This window comes from Osmia lignaria, chromosome 12 (genome assembly GCF_051020975.1).
Source record: "Osmia lignaria lignaria isolate PbOS001 chromosome 12, iyOsmLign1, whole genome shotgun sequence".
Classification (NCBI taxonomy): domain Eukaryota; kingdom Metazoa; phylum Arthropoda; class Insecta; order Hymenoptera; family Megachilidae; genus Osmia; species Osmia lignaria.
In genome coordinates, this window is record NC_135043.1 from 10,353,553 (window position 1) to 10,371,828 (window position 18,276).

General features: G+C 36.4%; 5 protein-coding genes across 15 annotated transcripts; 2 read left to right on the forward strand and 3 right to left on the reverse strand.

Moving 5' to 3' along the window:
* Positions 1–38: 38 nt before the first annotated feature.
* LOC117610011 (SPRY domain-containing SOCS box protein 3) lies at positions 39–1,499 on the reverse strand. Its single transcript, XM_034336871.2, has 5 exons — positions 1,122–1,499; positions 839–1,029; positions 533–761; positions 246–473; positions 39–173 (listed from the first exon to the last, which is right to left on the reverse strand). Exons 1-5 carry the CDS (start codon positions 1,210–1,212, stop codon positions 46–48), a joined length of 867 nt encoding a protein of 288 aa, XP_034192762.2. The 5' UTR covers positions 1,213–1,499; the 3' UTR covers positions 39–45.
* Positions 1,500–2,097: 598 nt separating this feature from the next.
* COX5A (Cytochrome c oxidase subunit 5A) lies at positions 2,098–3,373 on the forward strand. The gene is made up of 2 exons (XM_034336941.2): positions 2,098–2,408; positions 2,598–3,373. Exons 1-2 carry the CDS (start codon positions 2,201–2,203, stop codon positions 2,849–2,851), a joined length of 462 nt encoding a protein of 153 aa, XP_034192832.1. The 5' UTR covers positions 2,098–2,200; the 3' UTR covers positions 2,852–3,373.
* A 1,024-nt stretch (positions 3,374–4,397) lies between these two features.
* Positions 4,398–12,229, reverse strand: ewg (DNA-binding protein Ewg). 9 transcript variants are annotated; one of them, XM_076691333.1, is made up of 9 exons: positions 11,781–11,954; positions 11,187–11,262; positions 10,421–10,701; positions 8,933–9,057; positions 8,416–8,841; positions 8,042–8,341; positions 7,401–7,541; positions 7,160–7,307; positions 4,398–5,616 (listed from the first exon to the last, which is right to left on the reverse strand). In XM_076691333.1, the coding sequence occupies exons 3-9, from the start codon at positions 10,596–10,598 to the stop codon at positions 5,285–5,287; spliced, it is 1,650 nt and encodes a 549-aa protein (XP_076547448.1). In that variant the 5' UTR covers positions 10,599–10,701; positions 11,187–11,262; positions 11,781–11,954; the 3' UTR covers positions 4,398–5,284. The 9 variants fall into 9 exon arrangements, with proteins under 9 accessions (XP_076547448.1, XP_034192802.1, XP_034192805.1 ...); XM_034336911.2 differs by lacking the exons at positions 11,187–11,262; positions 11,781–11,954 and adding an exon at positions 12,118–12,229; XM_034336914.2 differs by lacking the exon at positions 11,187–11,262 and having other exon boundaries at positions 11,829–11,962.
* A 25-nt stretch (positions 12,230–12,254) lies between these two features.
* Coq7 (ubiquinone biosynthesis protein COQ7, mitochondrial) lies at positions 12,255–14,257 on the forward strand. Of its 2 annotated transcripts, XM_076691334.1 has the most exons (4): positions 12,255–12,411; positions 13,379–13,563; positions 13,636–13,965; positions 14,121–14,257. In XM_076691334.1, the coding sequence occupies exons 2-4, from the start codon at positions 13,407–13,409 to the stop codon at positions 14,174–14,176; spliced, it is 543 nt and encodes a 180-aa protein (XP_076547449.1). In that variant the 5' UTR covers positions 12,255–12,411; positions 13,379–13,406; the 3' UTR covers positions 14,177–14,257. The 2 variants fall into 2 exon arrangements, with proteins under 2 accessions (XP_076547449.1, XP_034192828.1); XM_034336937.2 differs by lacking the exon at positions 14,121–14,257 and having other exon boundaries at positions 13,636–14,110.
* Positions 12,573–17,540, reverse strand: shf (WNT inhibitory factor 1). 2 transcript variants are annotated; one of them, XM_034336919.2, is made up of 6 exons: positions 15,614–17,531; positions 15,098–15,340; positions 14,871–15,014; positions 14,137–14,289; positions 13,225–13,320; positions 12,573–13,145 (listed from the first exon to the last, which is right to left on the reverse strand). In XM_034336919.2, the coding sequence occupies exons 1-6, from the start codon at positions 15,771–15,773 to the stop codon at positions 12,919–12,921; spliced, it is 1,023 nt and encodes a 340-aa protein (XP_034192810.1). In that variant the 5' UTR covers positions 15,774–17,531; the 3' UTR covers positions 12,573–12,918. The 2 variants fall into 2 exon arrangements, with proteins under 2 accessions (XP_034192810.1, XP_034192811.1); XM_034336920.2 differs by having other exon boundaries at positions 12,971–13,164; positions 15,614–17,540.
* Between the last annotated feature and the right edge of the window lie 736 nt (positions 17,541–18,276).

Consider the following 18,276-nt stretch of genomic DNA (forward strand, 5'->3'; position numbering starts at 1 on the left):
TAATTAACACATATATTTATATATACATAAAAAATATTGTCTGATTTAGTTGTCATTTGTACACTTCTTTTTCTTTTTTTTGCCAACACCTACTAGTGCAAAGTCAAAATCGTCAAAAATCATACAATCTCTTAAAAAGTCAAATTCGTCCATTTCGTCATCATCGTCCTCATCTAAAATAAAGTGTAGAATATTATAGTACAAACCATACTTGTTCTTATATGTGTATAAAGTAATACATTTACCTAAAGGTGTCTTTAAAATATCTGCAAAAATGCTTTCAGTAAGGTATCTTAATCCAGGAAACATTGTTGATAAATATGTTCTTTGAGAAGACTTTAATGCTGATAAACATTCTATTTGTAAAGTTACTGGTACAGAACAACTACAAGTTAATCTCATTTTACTGTGGGCAGCTGTGGAGCTCACCATGGGATATAACACCATATTCCGTAATCCGGTAAAAGCAATACCTGAAACGGAATTACAATGAATAAAAAAGTATAGAATTAATACATTTAGATATATTTACCTAAAGACTTTCTGTTAACAAAAAATTCTAATGTTCCCCTCCATGTATCTAAATATACGCCTACTAAGCTACCTTCCCCAAAGCATGGGCCATAAGTACGTTTTTTACCACAATATTGTATATATCCCTGATAGGAGAAACCAAAGGACTCTTCGTCAAGCCCAAGAAATGAACAAAAGGTATGTTTTGTACTATTTAAATCCACTTTACTTGTACCAAGTCCAACCATCTGAAAATATTCCATCATTAACAAATACAAAAGCTATGCATGTTAATATATGTACATAAATAATCTGTATTATTTACAATATCTGTTCCATAGATAGGTGTAAGCATTTTAACTTCCCAATAATGAAGTCTTCCTTTTTCTAATGCTTTGTTACCTCTTATAACTGCTGTACCATAACTAAATCCATTATGAAACTTAACTTCTAAATCCTGTTCCGATAAAACAGTAGTATATGTGGTGTGTTCTTTGTCCCATGTCCATTCATGTACTGCAATTGTAGTAATAACAATGTTGTAACAAAAACATTAAAAATATAAAAACAATGTCAACATTTATTTCAAGCAAAAATTGTTTCATTACCATTGTCTTCCCCGCAACGACAATTAGATGAATTACAATTACAAAACTTTGTATATTCTGATAACCTTATAGGATCATAATCGAAATTCATAGTGTGAAGATGAAATGCCTCCGTTGCACTTCGATTATTTTCTTATAAATTAATTAACTGTAGAGTAATTATTACTATACTCTGGTTTGTTCATAATCAACATACTACAAACAACATCGTATGCAGAGTTGCCAAAAGATAAATATGCAGCCGAGAGCATCGTGTATAAAATTCAGTGATTACAATAAAATTGGCAAGCATCGAGCACAGTAGGGTTTTAGACTAAATTAAAAAACTCCGGAAAGAAATTAGAGGACGATTATTATACTGGTGCCCTCTACGTACGGGCCTGACTTCATTCTGGGGTGCCAGAGACCCCCTGGCATCATTGACGGTCTCTGCACACGGCCCTGTTATACTGGGGTACCTCAGACCCCGCTGCTAATTTCATTTGGGGTGCCAGGGACCCCGGTGGACCCGTGGCGCCATCTATGAGGAGAAGGCGGAAACTATTTGACGAGTAGTTTCCGCCGTCTCCGGATAGATGGCGCTGGTGTTCTCTGAAGTCGGTAACTTGTCTCTGCATACCGACCTAATTTCACCTGGGGCGCCGGGGACCCCAGCGAGACTCGTGGCGCCATCTATGAGGAAAAGGCGGAAACTATTCGGCGAGTAGTTTCCGTCGTCTCCGGATAGGTGGCGCTAGTGTTCCCTTTTCTGGAGCGGGTAACTTGTCTCTGGGGTGCCTGGGACCCCGTTGCGCCGCCTGCATATAAACCTTATTCATCCTGGGATGTCTAGGACCCCACCGACGATCTCGCATACCGACCTAAGTTTATCCTGGGATGTTTGGGACCCCACCGACGGTCTCGCATACCGACCTAATTTTATCCAGGGGTATCAGGGACCCCCTAAATCTTAACCCTTTAAAAACAAGGGCATGTCCAATTTTGTACTACCTATAGTCACTGCTGCCGTCGATTTTACGCAACGAGGTGCGGTGTATCCTTGACGAACTTATTAAATTTTCAATAAAATTTCTTATAAAATGTTGCGATTTGTGGGAGAACGAATAACATCCGTTGCAAGAAATTCTATAAAACCACGTACCGCAGCTGTTATTACTCAGACCATTCGTGCTTCCCATGATGAAGCTGAGGAACCAGAAGAAGAATTCAATAAAAGATATATAGATTATTTCAATCGTCCACAAATTGATCATTGGGAAATCCGGCAAGTTATGAACAAATTAGCTGGTTAGTAGTTTACAGCCTCGTCTAACAGTGCTATCGTTTAAATATCTTCTTTATGTTCTAAATGTTCCTCTGAATATCTTTTATAATTTATTTAAAGAGATCTTAAAATTGTGTCAGACACACTATATTAATAATTTAACATTATTGGTGAAATTTTGATTGTACTGAAAAAATAATGTTCTTTTTTAGGTATAGATCTTGTACCTGATCCCTCAATCATTTGTGCAGCATTAAGGGCTTGCAGAAGGCTAAATGATTTTGCTCTTTGTATAAGATTCCTAGAGAATGTAAAGGACAAATGTGGAACAAGAGTTAATGAAATCTATCCTTATATTATACAAGAAATCAGGCCAACTTTAGATGAATTAGGTATCAACACACCAGAGGAACTTGGTTACGATAAACCTGAATTAGCCCTTCAGTCAGTTTGGGATATCCATTAAGCCAAATGCTTAACAGAAAAATATAGTATTTATGTATAGAAATTCTTTTAATTTAACTTATCAGTTATTACCTGTTATGTAATACTGGTCTAAATAAATACTTATTGTTCTGTATCATACGTGTTTTATATGTAAAACATACTATTAATTAATTGAATATATAAAAAAGTAATTAATTGTAATATTTGTCAAGACCATTGAGATTAACAAAACAAACTGATATGTATACATTATATTTTAATTGCAACTTCCATTGGTTCTTTATGTTGCTTCTAATTTCTTAATATTTTTTTTTAATTTACGTTTTCTTCCTTTTTACATCAAAAGTAACCAAAGCAGAAAGGTGACACAACGACGACATATGTACAAATTACATTATAAGATACACAGTGATAAAGTCATGTACACGTACATCTATAATTGTTTAAAATGGTATTACATATTTTTCTCAGATGACATTAAACTTAATTTATGCTCAGTGTGATTTGTTACAAACAAGAACAAAAAAAAAAAAGAATACAACATGGTCTTACATGGGAGTATCAATATATTACATTTGGTATGTAATGGCCATAGTTTTTAAAAAACAATATAACAATTAATATCTAATATTCGTGATTTCTTCTACTGATAATTATTAAATTTAACTACTTTCTTCTATAATGTTATAAAAAACTTCTTTTTTTTGGTATCATTGATACTTGATGTTAAGGGCAGTTTATTGTTTCAATGTTACGACTCTGCTCCTGATATACGCTTCAAAGAAAAAAGCGTATTACATACCTACAGGAACTTCATTCATGATAAACGCATGTGTACCAATAAACATTAATTAAATAAGTATCACAAACTGATTATCTGAAAATAATACGATGTATATGTGTATATATATCGACTAATAATGCACGCAAGTTAGTATGTAAAGATACTAAAAAGTATAAAAATGTATAAGGTGAGATTGTTAAAGAAAGAAAAATTCATTCTTCAAAGTCAGTCACGCATCCTTACAAAACTCGATACCGCAACATTGAAACAAGATTGCACAGAAAAAATAACATTTTTCCTAACTTTATAAATATTGTATAAAAGTGAGTTGGCATTTAAATGCACAGAAACGTTTCAATTTCTTTTCTTTTTTAGTTGATAACAAAAATAAATACATTTCAGATTACTTGGAAAATAAAAATAAAGAACAATACATTGTTTCTTCATTTCTACATTCTGTACATACACTATCAAGATAACAACAGAATGGAAATGAAAGGATTCAGTTTCTCTTTTGTTAAAATTACATAGTGCTCTTTAAAGCATTATGTAAAATAAGTTTCTATTATAACATAGTATTAATATACGATAAAATTAATTTATGTTTTATGGGTGTGCATTAAGACTTCAAATCCATATGTCTTATTTTCCAAAAAATTATATCTTATAGCCTATTTGTACCCGTCAGAAATGCTTAATTTTTTTCCCTCATTTACCTCTACTGTCGATCATTAATGTATATTAATATGTTCCGTTACATGTCTCTATCGTTAACAAAAAATGATTTTGTTTTTATCATAAAAATAGGCTACGTATTTCTTTGCTTAATTTGATAGCCAAATTCGATAAAATCAAACGTTACATTTAGATCGGGTATCCTAGTACCACAAAAGATTTCAATTATGTTTTATCAAACGTGAAAGTGATTTTTCATTTACATAGTAACGCATGTTTCTATAAATATTTCTGAAATTCTAAATGGCTTAAAGATTATTTCGTTCCTCGAAAAATTAATCTCCCTTCGGAGGAGTTCGACGAATAAATTCACAATGAATTATGTAATTTAATAACATCGATTCGTTGAATTAAAATTATCATATCATTTTTCTTGTAAAATAATTTAACAGAAATCTTAAATTCTTTGGTATATCAATCGCCCTTAAAGTTTCAACACTAAGACTAGACAAAAATATTTCGTATCGGTAATCGTTCGCTAGAAAAAATGATTAATTTCCAGTCACCGGATACATGTTACTACAAATAAATCGATGAAATCTGCGTTCATCGAGTCGCAATAGTACTTTCCTAAAAGTTAGTACTATTTTCGAGAAAATCGAATTACAAGTGAATACTCTAAATGTCTACGATGAATCTTGAATACAAATATGATTACATTCAAGTCCAATGTAAATCACCGAACATTCAATCATTTTCACTCTCAAACATATTTCGCTACTCGTTTACTGTTTCTCACCAAGAGGACACGCTACACAATGATTCAGAAAAGACACAATCATTTTGCCTTAATATTAATAACACATATTGTTTCCTTTTTTTTTCTTTTTTTTTCTTAATACTCTCACTCTTTCTCTCTTGAACACCACTAATGTGCACCTGTCGCATTTTGGTGTTTGACATAAAAGCTTTATATTAACTATGTAAAACGCTTTATTCTGGACTAGAGACGGTTTGTTGTTGCTGACTGTCCTCATCTTTTACAACTTCAGCCTGCATTGCCTTTGTGAGGACATTAGCATCCTTTAATGATATCACTTGAAGAACTTGATGTTCACCAGCTGCATTAATCATTGTCATTGGATGCCCTTGAATAGTAACAGCCTCGATGCTAGTTTCACCATTTCCAGGCTCGACCTTTGGAACTTGAACCATGGGTGTGACTACTTGCATTGTACCGTCACTCTGAATATTGGCAACCATTGTTTGATACATACTAGCTGATACCGGTACTGTTATTACTCCTGACACAGAAACGGGATAGCCTGAAACAGAGAAGCAACTGTCCTGTGTTCTGCCCCCTAACCAGGCATTTTTCTGTATAGTAAACTGGGAATTAAAAGAATAAAAACTAAATCTTATGAGAGGCCCACGATTCCATGTCCTTTAATCGTTCATATTACATATCTTTATTTCAAGAATGTAACACTACAACTTTTTGGGTACCTTAAATTTCTGCTTTAAAGCTACCAGTTTACGATACAGTGAAAAAATGATCAGCCTATAAGTGTAGTTTCTAAAACTGAAATATATTTATATTAAATACTAAATCATATAAAATCGATAGAAATAAACAATTATATGTATATATATTAATAGGGTGTGCTGAAGAAAATTAGATATACTTACTATAAATGTTAACTATCTAATCTTACAAAATATGTTTCCTTCCACATATAATTTTATCTTTTTTCTGGCACACCCTTTTAACGTGATATCATTAATGCGCAAACATACCACATCTACGCTTTAGAAAAATAAGGCATTAATAAAAAAAAGCAACGGATGTTTAAGCCATTCCATAAAAACCAAACCGATCAGTGGTAAACTGTATAAATACAAACTTCAAATTTAATGTAATTTATTGGTTTGAATGAATTAGAAACATCAATGGTGAGTAGCTTAAACAAAGGCTGCTAAGATACAACTATAAAATAATAAAAACATCAACAAAAAATACTCTATGTACAGCAGTTTTATTTCTCTTTGTTTTTAATTAAAGTAAATAACCAATCTTCGGTAATAATGGTAAGTAGTTATTGTAGAACGGGGACAGGTTCTTTCGTGATCATGAAATACTTTCTTTTATTATTTTTTTTTTTACTTTTTTTTTTGTTTGTTAAATTTAAAATCTTAAGAATCCATGTAAACCGATCAATTGTAATCACGTTACGATATATTTTAAAACATTAAGAAATCTATCTAGAAATCTATCTATTCAGAGGAGTACAAATTATACATGCAACACCCTGATGTATAAACGTATCGTGTTTTCGACTGAATGTTTAAAAATAATATGTACATGCATATACATATAGATTTACCTCTATCATAATCGATCTCATTTTAAACAAAATTCAATATCATCTCAGAAAAAGGTGAACAGTCTAACGTACACAAACACATACAAAGCAACACATAATCGAGAGCAAACTTGATTTAATAAATCTGTATCCTTTTTCACACGACAGTTAAGTGTACTTAATAAAAATCAATACGTCGTATGTATTTCAAATGCTCCTCTGACAGCTGTTACATCATATCATGGATTCTTAAAGAAGAAAATTAAAATAAAGCTGTGCATAGCTCCGAGTGAAATTATCGTATGTACAAGTACCAAAAAAAGATGAACTAATCAATATTCTACTTTCGTTGTACAAAGTAGTAGAACACGTAGGTATTTTTCTTGAATGGAGCGTAGCAGACAGCATGCAAAACAACAAAGGATCCTGGGCCAGTAAACATGAATTCACTGTTCAAGTAGCTCCTGGCCGGCGACGGTGCAGAGCCTATAGAAAACTGTTTTACCGTGTCCATCTTCTCCAGTGAGAATGATCTGACCATCTTGACCTAATGTAGCTTCAGTAACGCTATTCAGGTCGACAGCGACGCTAGTACCTTCTGCACTGCCTGCTACTTCGGCGAGTGCTTGAACTTCCCCTTGACTTGTATGGATCTATGCGTCAGAACAATTCATTCTCATGTTTTTAAACATTCCATAGTAAGAAAAAAGAAAAAAAAATACGGCAAATGATTTGCGATCACTTACAGTAGCAACACCTTGAACTTGAGCCGTTGTACCATCTGGTAACGTGATTATTGGATTACTAGGATCCACTTGAATGATGGAAACGGTACCATCGGGATTCGTTATTGTTTGTAAAACTGTTGTTGGATACTGAGCCGTCATCTATAACAAAGAGAAAACCGTATTAACTTTAATGTTTATTTGTTTCTTTTTGATACTCCTTCGAAGGAAAAGAAAAACATTAAAAATAAAAGACCAACACAATAATTCTTCACGATATATAATAAAACAAGGTTTAAAATGTTTGTAAAATCATCATTTTTCAACGATTAAAACATCAAATACATAAGATGTAATAGCATAGAACGTTTAACAAGTATAGAAATAAAGATAGATCAAACTCAAATAAGGGAAACCAAACACATGAACATAAACGCGATTCATCTTTAAAGGAATTTCAAAGTTTAAATTCTTTTAACGTATGTATATGTATAAAAATCGAATTGAAAGAAACAGCATGATGTTGTAATACACGATAGATACCTTGATTAAGAAAATTTTTAAAAAAATATTTTCTTTATACAGTTCATTAATATATATCATTTCTATCATGTTGTTTCATTTAATTCTCTTTTATTTTTGTACACTCCATCCACTCCCACCTGAGTGGCAGTGGCAAGAGCTGTAGGAGACGCGGCAATGATTTGTGCTGGCGAAGAGTTTCCCTTAGATGAATCCGTGCTGCTCAGACGAACAACTCCCACCGTCTGTTGTTGTTGCGACTGTCCGCCTTGCCCTTGACCGGATGAATGTGACGGATGTGACGAAGAATGAGGCGTCGATTGCTGTATCAGTACGTTCGACTTATCATCCTCTTCACTGAATGCAGGTAGAAGATCTTCTCTTCCATGAAATTTGTAACAGTTTATTACAATTTGTCTTAATGCATGCGTCCACGAAATCTGTAAAATTTAATATATAAATATTAAATAATTATACGAGAATACACGTTAAAACAAATTTTGAATTTACAAACCTTTTGTTTCTCATCTTCCGATCTTGCATCCATACGCACGTTTGCCCAAGGTAGTTCTTTCGGCCACCATGGCGGCCGTGTGCTATCTCTTCCCCAACCCGGTTTACCTCTGCCTGTAGAATACTTTAACATTAACGGGATAAATGCCCTGAGTTGAGCTTGTGTCATTTTTTCCACGGGCGTTGGTATGCCATCTATTATGAGAGGTGGTAATTCATACAAAGATGGGTCGTCTTGTACCGGAGGTGGAGCTTGTTGTGCGAGCGCACTTTCAAGTTCTTCCATAATAACATTTCTTAAATTTTTTACTACATCTTCTAACGGTTTTGCTCCGAATACTTTATAACTACTGTTTGGCTTGCCTGGTGTAGCTACTAATACTACTGCTTGCTGTCCAACTCGTGTTGCAAATTCGTCTATGGTTTGCTGAAATATGTATAACAGAATGTAAAATATACAATTTATCGAATAAAGTATGATGATACAAGTTTTAATTAGTAATGTACACTGTACTTACTCTGAGTTTTCTTAGAAGTCTGTTCTGTTGTCTCTTCCTAATGCTAGGATTTGTTTCAAAACTATGAGGTCGTTTTCTCTTTTTTGCTGAGACAATGGCGGCAGCTGCGGCTACACCAACAGGGCCTAAATGTGGATATTATTAACAATACGTTTTCTAATTCCATCGTCCAACACCAAATGAAATGTCAATAAAATATTACTTTAACGTTTGAAATATCAACATGTTATATTTAATTTTGAAAAGCTAACGACAATTTTTATGCTATTCATTTTTATTAACATTTCACCATAAGTATTTTTTATCTACATTCTAAATAACATAAAAGATGCAAAAGCAATAGTGGTATGAAACGTGCTTAATGTCCAAGGGTATGTAATATGTAATTTATATGTATCACGCGGATACACGAACGCGCGCGTGCGCGAAATTGAATGCTGTAATAATGCTTAGAAGAGGGAAAGTATTTAAAAACTGAGCAAAAATATACCCTTGGATATTTGTTGATCAAGGTGAAAATGAATATCTACAAAGTATTACATGTTTTTATGACATTTAGGTAATAAACGTAGCAAAAGAGACACACTGCATGAAAAAAAAAAAAAAAAAAAGAAAAAAAAATGTGGACTATGAAACTTGATCTATGTATAGAAGCTATGATGTTTTGAAAGACATACAAAAAGGATGATAAATGAATGTATGAATAACATTAAACATAAATATGCAAATGAAAATTACACATAGAATGCAAAATAAAAAAAATACATATATATGTAAACAGTGTTTCCATGTAAATATAATATTAAAAACAGAAAGCAAATAATAATACAGCACACAAACAATGTAAAATGCATTCAATGATAAACTCTCTTGTTAATTTAATTTATATTATCTTTGCATTATAACTTTAAAAAGTTAAATAAAATAAATAATTGTGAAATCAATAAATTCATGCTGCACTGTCAATGACATGAATAACAAAAAATAACGAATGTGTGTACTTTTAAATGCATAACAAAACATAAACAAACTGAAAGGATTAATGCAATTCTTTTGAACTCTGTTTAATTTGATTAATAGTTACCAGATCAAATGTATCATTGGCAGGCAGTATTTACTTGGATAGTTTTCTGCTGATCATAGATTATTCTCAATATTTTTTTCAAAACTAACAATACTACTCAGAAGCTCTCTATATATTGTATGTATATTAATATTATTACTTGTTATATTTAAACAGAAACTTGAATCACAATGTATGGACAACTCACATTTTTTACAACTGATACAACTAATTACAAACAAAGTTATACTAATTGATTTTAGAAATGTAGTTTATAAATCCTTTCGCTAACTTTTCTCCTTCAATGATCTGAACTAATCATTTAACATTATTGGTGTACCCTGTATGTTACTTTTTCATTGTAAATGAAAATGATTAGAACATAAATAACTGAAAAGGTGAAAAAGCAAAAAAATGGAAATCACCATTAGCGTGTTTGATTTGCCAACCTGCAGCGGCGAGTTGGGCCGTCACGTCATCATCCATAGCAGCCGTCAAGAGGTCACCTTCCTCGTACGTTTCAGACCCACTACTTGGCTCATCGTCATCATCATCTGAGATTCTGTCCATCGTGCCAGACTCTGCGCTAGGCAGAGACACCATTTTCTTATCCTCGTCACCCGTTTTGCCTTTTTTTGAATTGCAGTGCCCCGTTGAAACAATTGTCAATCTATGATTTTGGCTATTTCTTCTACATCACCTTCACCTATATTGAGAAATACAAATTTGCATGAAAAGGCTTGATTTGCTGTAATAAAAATAACCCTTCAAATTCTCATTTTTTAGGTGCAAGTAACGAGAAGATATATGTTTACCCTCTATACTTATATAAAAACATCCAAATAACTGCTACATTCATCAAAATAAACAATGGTACTATTCATATCTTGTTAACTGATAATTAACAATAAATGCAGCATATACATACAGTCCTATCTTATGTGATCTATAAACAATTCCATTAGATAAGTAACTAACAAAACTCCTATATAATCTTTCTTATATAAAAAAAATTGTAAAACAATAAGTGATAAGAATTGAGTAGATAAGAATACAGAATAATAAGAGTATACATTGAATGAAGTATAAAAATAAAAACAATGAATTTAGTAGGTAACGTTTCCCGCGCATACGATCAGGATTAATACGTATTTTTTTGAAACGTGAAGTTTACGCGATAGGGAAGAGAACCTCATGATAACGGAGAACGCGGTAAGATGTAAGATAAACTTCGTCGGCGTCGTCGTCGTTGTCGTCGTGGTTGCCTCTGTGATCCGTGCATAGAGAAACGGTATTCGTTAGCTGCAGAGGAAGTGCGGTGGAGCAGTGTTAAAGTCGGCATGACAGCGAGCACACCGTATTCAAAGGATGAATTTGACAGGCGACAGGCAAGATACGGCGTACGGCCTGTTAAGAAGGCTGGTAAGAGCGTGGCTTGACAAAGCGTGACTTGATATGAGAACGGAGAGAGAGGATGCGCCAAGTCGCGCACACGGCGCGTTTATTTGGTGATACTTTGGGGGGGCAATGAAAATGCGCAGGGCACACGCAAAAGAGACCACCTCCGGGGCCGCAAAGCTCATGACCGCGGTACCGCGGAGCCATGGAGCAGGCCCAGTGAAAATCGCGAGTTGCGTACGCACCTTGTGTGTCCCGTGAGTGGTCACCCGATCAGGGAGGGCTCAGGGTTTCGCGTCTGCGGGGAGGCCGCCGTCGGCTACGCTCTCTCACCACGCCCTACGCTCGCGTCTCGCGGTCATCCCGCCAGCCGTGTTAAACGCTCACCCGCACAGCACCACCACCGTGAGGCTAGCACGCGACGTTCTATCTCACCGCTCGTAACTCGCGTGTACGTCGCGCCACGCCACAACACGCACAACAGCCGCCATAGACACCATGGCCAGTTTCGCCAGCAGGCGTATCGATCGGCTACGCGGCTCTCCATCTCCACCACAACAAACGCGGCAGCGAGGCGGCCATTTTGAGCGAGCCTGCGCGGTGCACTCCAAGCAGACGATGCGAAATTGCCCTTATTTTGCGAATGCGCAACACCCGCGCATCGCCCGGGCCCTCAATGATCACTTACGTGCTAATAACGCACGGATACTTCTTCGGCACTCACCAATTTCCCGTGAGAATCCGCAAAAAGGTACCAGCGACCACTGAAACACCAACACCATATACATATATACGGGTCTGGAATAACGTGATTGGCTAGTACTATTGGGGTACGCGTTATGGCGTCCACTCGATTTACGTTCTTATTGGGCCCTGAAACACGTGACTCCTGTTCTCAGTGTTCCTGGAATGATGTTGCCCCGAGTTTCAGCCTAACCTAAACTCAACCTGAATCCTGGCCAGGAACAATCTTACCTGCACGTTGTTTTGACGTTTTACATTGAACAACGTTACCTGGGTATTACAATCACTTTTCTTTTGCGTGATCTGATTTTATTCTGTTATCGTGATTATACAAGGAGCAATTCACATAAATATTAATAAAAATCTAAAATTTTGCATTTCAAACATGAATCCTATTTTGCGCAATCGAATGAAATCAATATGAAAAGGGATTAATCATAAGGAAGAAAATACATTTTATTTTCTTTACAATTATTACAATAAATCTAACAATATAAAAGTAAATTATTAAAAATAATATTTAATAGTATAAAATGTTGTAAAGCAGCTTTACATATCACATTTGGGGTGGGGTAAATTACTATACATATTAATTTGAGTGGTACTAACCAATTGGATTTTTAAATAACTTTTAACACAAAGATATATCTTTAGAAATCAAACCCAATTGAAATAAAATTCAATATTTTAAGACCTGTAATTTCAAATCAAATAAGAAACCCTTTCTTATTAATCCAATTGATAACAGACGTAATACCACCAATGAAACATGTTTCTAGTTTCAAGCCCATGGCTTATTTTTGTTGCACAACTTTCCAAACCAACCAGGTTCACAAAGACACGTGTTATCAGGTTGACAAGTCCCATTTCTGCATGCTCTTGTACACGCAGAACGTTGTGGAGATCGTCTACCGATCTCACAATGGTCTCCTTTGAAACCAGCAGGACATCTGCATACATTATTCCCTTTACACTTTCCTCCATTCAAACAGGGTATTACACACTTTGCTAAAGCAAAATAAATTTGCTATGAAGAAAACAGTATTATTATTATTATAAATTTTATTGATAGAGTTGTACCACTTACAGAATTCACACCGTAATCCAAAGTAACCTTTTGGACATTCGCAAGTATCTTTCTGTACACATTTCCCACCGTTTAAACATTTCTCTGCACATATACCTGAAATCAAAATGAAACATTTGAATAAAAACACTAAAAATATTTGATGATTTAACAGAGATATTTTCTTGAAGTCTGTAACAAATATGCTGCGCTTAAGGCAGCTGGGAATTCGATTGGCTAGTACATCCGCAGCTTCAAGGGCAACTGGATCAGGAAAGTTATTAGATACAATTATAAGGGTAGATCATGCTGGAGAGTTAGGAGCTGACAGAATATATGCTGGACAAATGGCTGTTTTAGGTATAAATATGATGTAAAAATATCAGAATTATGTTAGAAATAAGCTTAAGTACATCTGGATACATAAGACAGGTAGGACTGCTGTTGGTCCGACTATTCAGCACATGTGGGATCAAGAGAAAAAGCATCGTGCCAAATTCGAGGAATTAATTCGGAAATATCGTGTACGACCAACTGTTTTAACACCCCTTTGGAATGTTGCTGGCTTTGTTCTTGGGGCTGGTACGGCGCTTATGGGAGAAAAAGCAGCTATGGCTTGTACCGTAGCAGTGGAAACGGTGATCACAGAACATTACAATGATCAATTACGCGCTTTAATGGAAAGTAATGAAAAAATAGATGAAGAAATATTAGAAACCATTAAAAAATTTAGAGATGAAGAGCAAGAACATCATGACACAGGTATAGATCATGGTGCAGAACAAGCACCATTCTATCAAGCCTTAACAAATGTTATTAAATTTGGTTGTAAAACAGCTATATCGGTATCTAAAGTAATATAAATATGTATACAATACTTAAATAAAGTAAAATAGTTTGTTTTCTACGTTTTGTAGTTCGAAATCAATGTACCTCCTTCGCAATACGGGCCTTGAAATCCTGGCGGGCATGAACAAATACCAGGTGCTGTACAATTACCACCATTCATACAATTTGGATAACACAATGCCTTTTTGCAGTGTGGAGGGCCCAGATATCCATCAGGACAAGGTCCAGGATTAGGTTCTGCAAAGAAAATTATTATATTTTTATGATGCCAATATTTAAACATAAATAATCAGAATGAACTTGAATGTATTTGTTAATAACGTTACATAGTTACATGCAAAAACATTCATGTGTACAGTGTATATACTCTAAGGTCCATCTTCGTATTACAATCAACGTCTGTCGTGAAAACATGCACGAAATAATTTTCATCCGCTACGCCCCCTCAAATATAAGCAGATAAGCGTAATTAGATACACCGAACATCATTTAAATTAAATGCCTCGGGCATATGAGATTGCTTATTAACAGAAATTTAGGGATATCTTCGAAGCGGAACAGTCATGCATTTGTTCGGTCAGAAAGGGCAATTAATTAATTGGAATAAAGGCATGTCTACCGAGGAGTTCATCTCGGTATGTTGAAAAAATAGTTTATGCAAAGTTGTAACATTTAAATAAATCATTTGCCTGTGAATTCATAGAAGAATTCATATTTCGAACGAAGCATGCAGCAAATTAGCCGACGAATTATTGCTGATACAGAACTGTATGTGTGAGTGAAGAAATGATGATCGTGGGCGCGTTTGATGCACTCACCGCGCACGGTGCATTCTTTTCTCAGATTAAGACGAAGGGGTGTTCCGTTTAAAGGTTTCCCCTTGCGTGTTTCGATCATCAGTCCGATAGCCAATTGTGCAATGCCAGAACTGTTACCGGAACAGGGCATCAGGACGCTGAATTCTGTGACAATATCATGCATATACATTTAACAATTGACTATCTATTAAATAAATAATTAATTAAATAAAGAAACATAAAATTACCCTTAGGTCTCTTCGGTACTCTTCCTTGAGTTTTGATCGTGATAGACGGCGTCTTAAGGATCGACTCGTCGAACGATTTAAGCCGATAAAAATTATAATAGTATTTTTTAACACCAGATTTCCATGTGAAATTCACGTAAGTTACTTCGCTCGGAATAATCGGAAGTTTACTTTCGAAATCAGGATCAAGGAGATAAGACAAGACTCTACCTTCGGTAATCGCGAATATTTCCATCTCAACTCCTAAAATAGAAAAAAAAGCTTAACTTTCTAGGAATAACTCAATTTATTAATTTACTTTGGAAATTCTAAATATGACACGAAGAAGAATCGAAGCATAGAAAGTTATCATCCACCGTTTAAAATAAAAATCGATCTTCGATAAGATCAGATCGATAGCGCATAAACATTTGAAAATGAAAGAAAAGTATCTCAAGTTTTACTGATACTCAAAGATCAGGAGATTGAGAAAAATCAATAATTGTGACAGTACATATACCCGGAAAAAGAACGTACCGCTGAACATTTTGATCTGTTGCTGGTCGATCCAAAGGGATATGTCACCGGACGGTTTGTGTCCATTGCCGGAACGATGGTGATGTCTCGCGGCCGCCGTTTCCAGGAGCAGAACGATCGCCGCCGAGGCCAGGGCCAGGGCGGCTGCGGCCCACTGCATAATTAACGACCTGCCGCCAGGTGTTGCACGGTTTACGACTAGCCCCCCTTTCGCGGCGCTACGTAAATCTATCTCTCTCCACGGTCCTGCTGCGTTTCGTTTCTGCGCGTGTCCTCTCGTTTCGATATGCGTTAGATGTATCGGGTCGAGGGAACACGCCGCGATTCGACCCGTGAAATTTCGGATTTCACGAGGGGGTACTCGAGACTCGAAACGGGCACGTTCTCACGCACGGAACCTAACGAGGCTGACACACAGGGCCCTAAGGAGACCCGGTGCGGTATTCGAGACAAGGATCAACTTTGAGATCGAACGAAGAAGCAAGCGGGGCTGACCGGTTGACCGACGACCAATTGCCGATGCTCTTTGCCTCCCAAGTTCGCTCCGTCGATAATGCAGCCGGCACGGTTGCACCAAGATTCGAGTCGACAAGACGCGCATACACACGTGCGTACGGGCCGCGTCTCTGCGGCAAACTGACTGACTGACTGACTGACTCAATGAGAAAAGGCCCCACAGCAGCCCGTCGTCTTCTTGCCGTGGGACCGCGAGCAAGATCTCTATCTTTTAAGGGGTCCCGATACGTTCGGGGATAAGGGTGCGTGCACAATGATTCGCGGAATCGATCGATCACTCTTTACATCGTATTTTTCATTTCTCCTAATCGCTCTTATGAACTTTCCTAATAAAGTATTAAAGAATTGCAAATATAATTTTTCTCAAGTAGTATCGAAGATAAAAAGGTACTTGGGTAAGCTTGCGGATGATTTCATTAAAGATAGACACGATTCTCTCTGATAAATATCTGGTATTTATCTTAGGCAAATCAAAGGCCGCCTTGTCGACATATTTTACGGTCTAGCAGCCGATATATCGATCTCCCCGGGGCTGGGATACCGTATACGCGGATATATGGAAATCAGAATTTGGATTAGCAAATAAGGTGAAAAGAAATCGGTGGAAGGAACCAGTTTTTAAACATCTTTCGCCGGGGTCCTCCTCTTCGTTTCTTCTTCCATTCTCTTTCGTACTGCGTCTACTATTCCCCTTCGCGTCACTCCCCCGTCTATCTTTGCATTCGGCAAAGAGAATTCACCGTTGCAGTTTGGACTTTGTTCCCGAGCTTGACACCAGCCTGCCATTAACTTATCGGCATCCGCGAGGTGTCAGAAATCGATCAGAATTATTCTCGAAACGAGATTATAGATCACGAATAATCTCGCGACAAGGAAGGGGATCGATGTTGACACAGCATTCTTTTGTTAGCAACAAATATAAAATATTACCGAACGAATACCACGAATTTTAAGGTAATATCCTTCTTGGTACGGTATTCTTCTTACTATCAAATGTTCAACCACATTTTCATGCTCGTTTTGCAATCCATTACAATGGCCTGCTTGTTAGGTGCCACGGTATATGCGACATGCACCATTTTACACTCTACTTGTGGTCGATCGGACCGCAAACATTTTTCGCGCCTTACGGAGACGAGTAAACTCTCGCGACGCGACCGATCTTCCGAGGAACATACCAGATCATCAGAAACTTTCTACAAACAGGTGCAGGTGATGAAAGATACATAAGGTACTCGAAACGTGTACTGGGTGTCCCATAATACGATACACGATTGGCAAAGAAATGATTGAAAACTTCTGAACATCTTCCTCGTGATCGGCTTGCAAAGAATGGTCAGAATTGATAATCCAGATTTTCAATTAAAAAGTCACAAAAATCCCGATCAGTCGTTCGATAGCGGAACTTCGCTCCAACTAAAGAAGACTATCGGTCTTTCTAGAGGCGAACCGAGTTAGCAGACGTATCCGAAATCAACGCGAAAGTAGAAAACAAGCGCATAATAATGAGATACTCCGCGACTGCATTACTATTTCCGACTACGGGGGTTCGAATGTAGCCCGAACGATGAATAATGCATGATGCGAAACCATGGATCGAGAACATCGATGGATCCTCTCAGGTCTTGAGAAAGGAACTAAACGTTTAATTTGCCACCTTTCAATCGTACTATCTTAAACCCGGTTGCTTATAACAGGTTTGTGTTTACCAGATTCTTATTCAGAAGATAAATCGTTTGGAGGAACATAAATTAATCGTCGACGATTTTTTAACAACCGGATTGACATTTTTCCCCGCCGTCTTGAAAGCTCCAAGGTGATATCTTCATTTTTTAAAGGTCAAATTGAACGGTTCCCGAAGGACTATGGGGGCTGTTCTTGGTTTCCGTCGAGCAACAGGTTTAACAGATCGCTCAATGAATAGTTGATAATAGTGTCCATTGTGGGCCGCGTGTCGAGGGACGGGTCCATCTAACAAATGGCCCATTGTTATCTCTTACGGCTGTTCGGTTTTTCTCTCGCTCTTTTTCTCCTTCTTGCGCTGTGCGCCGCACGAAACTCGGCCGTGTTATACAGGGTAATTCAGAAAAGAGAAACGATCTTTCACGCGGTGGACTGTTATTAACTCGGTTCCGAGCACGATTGAA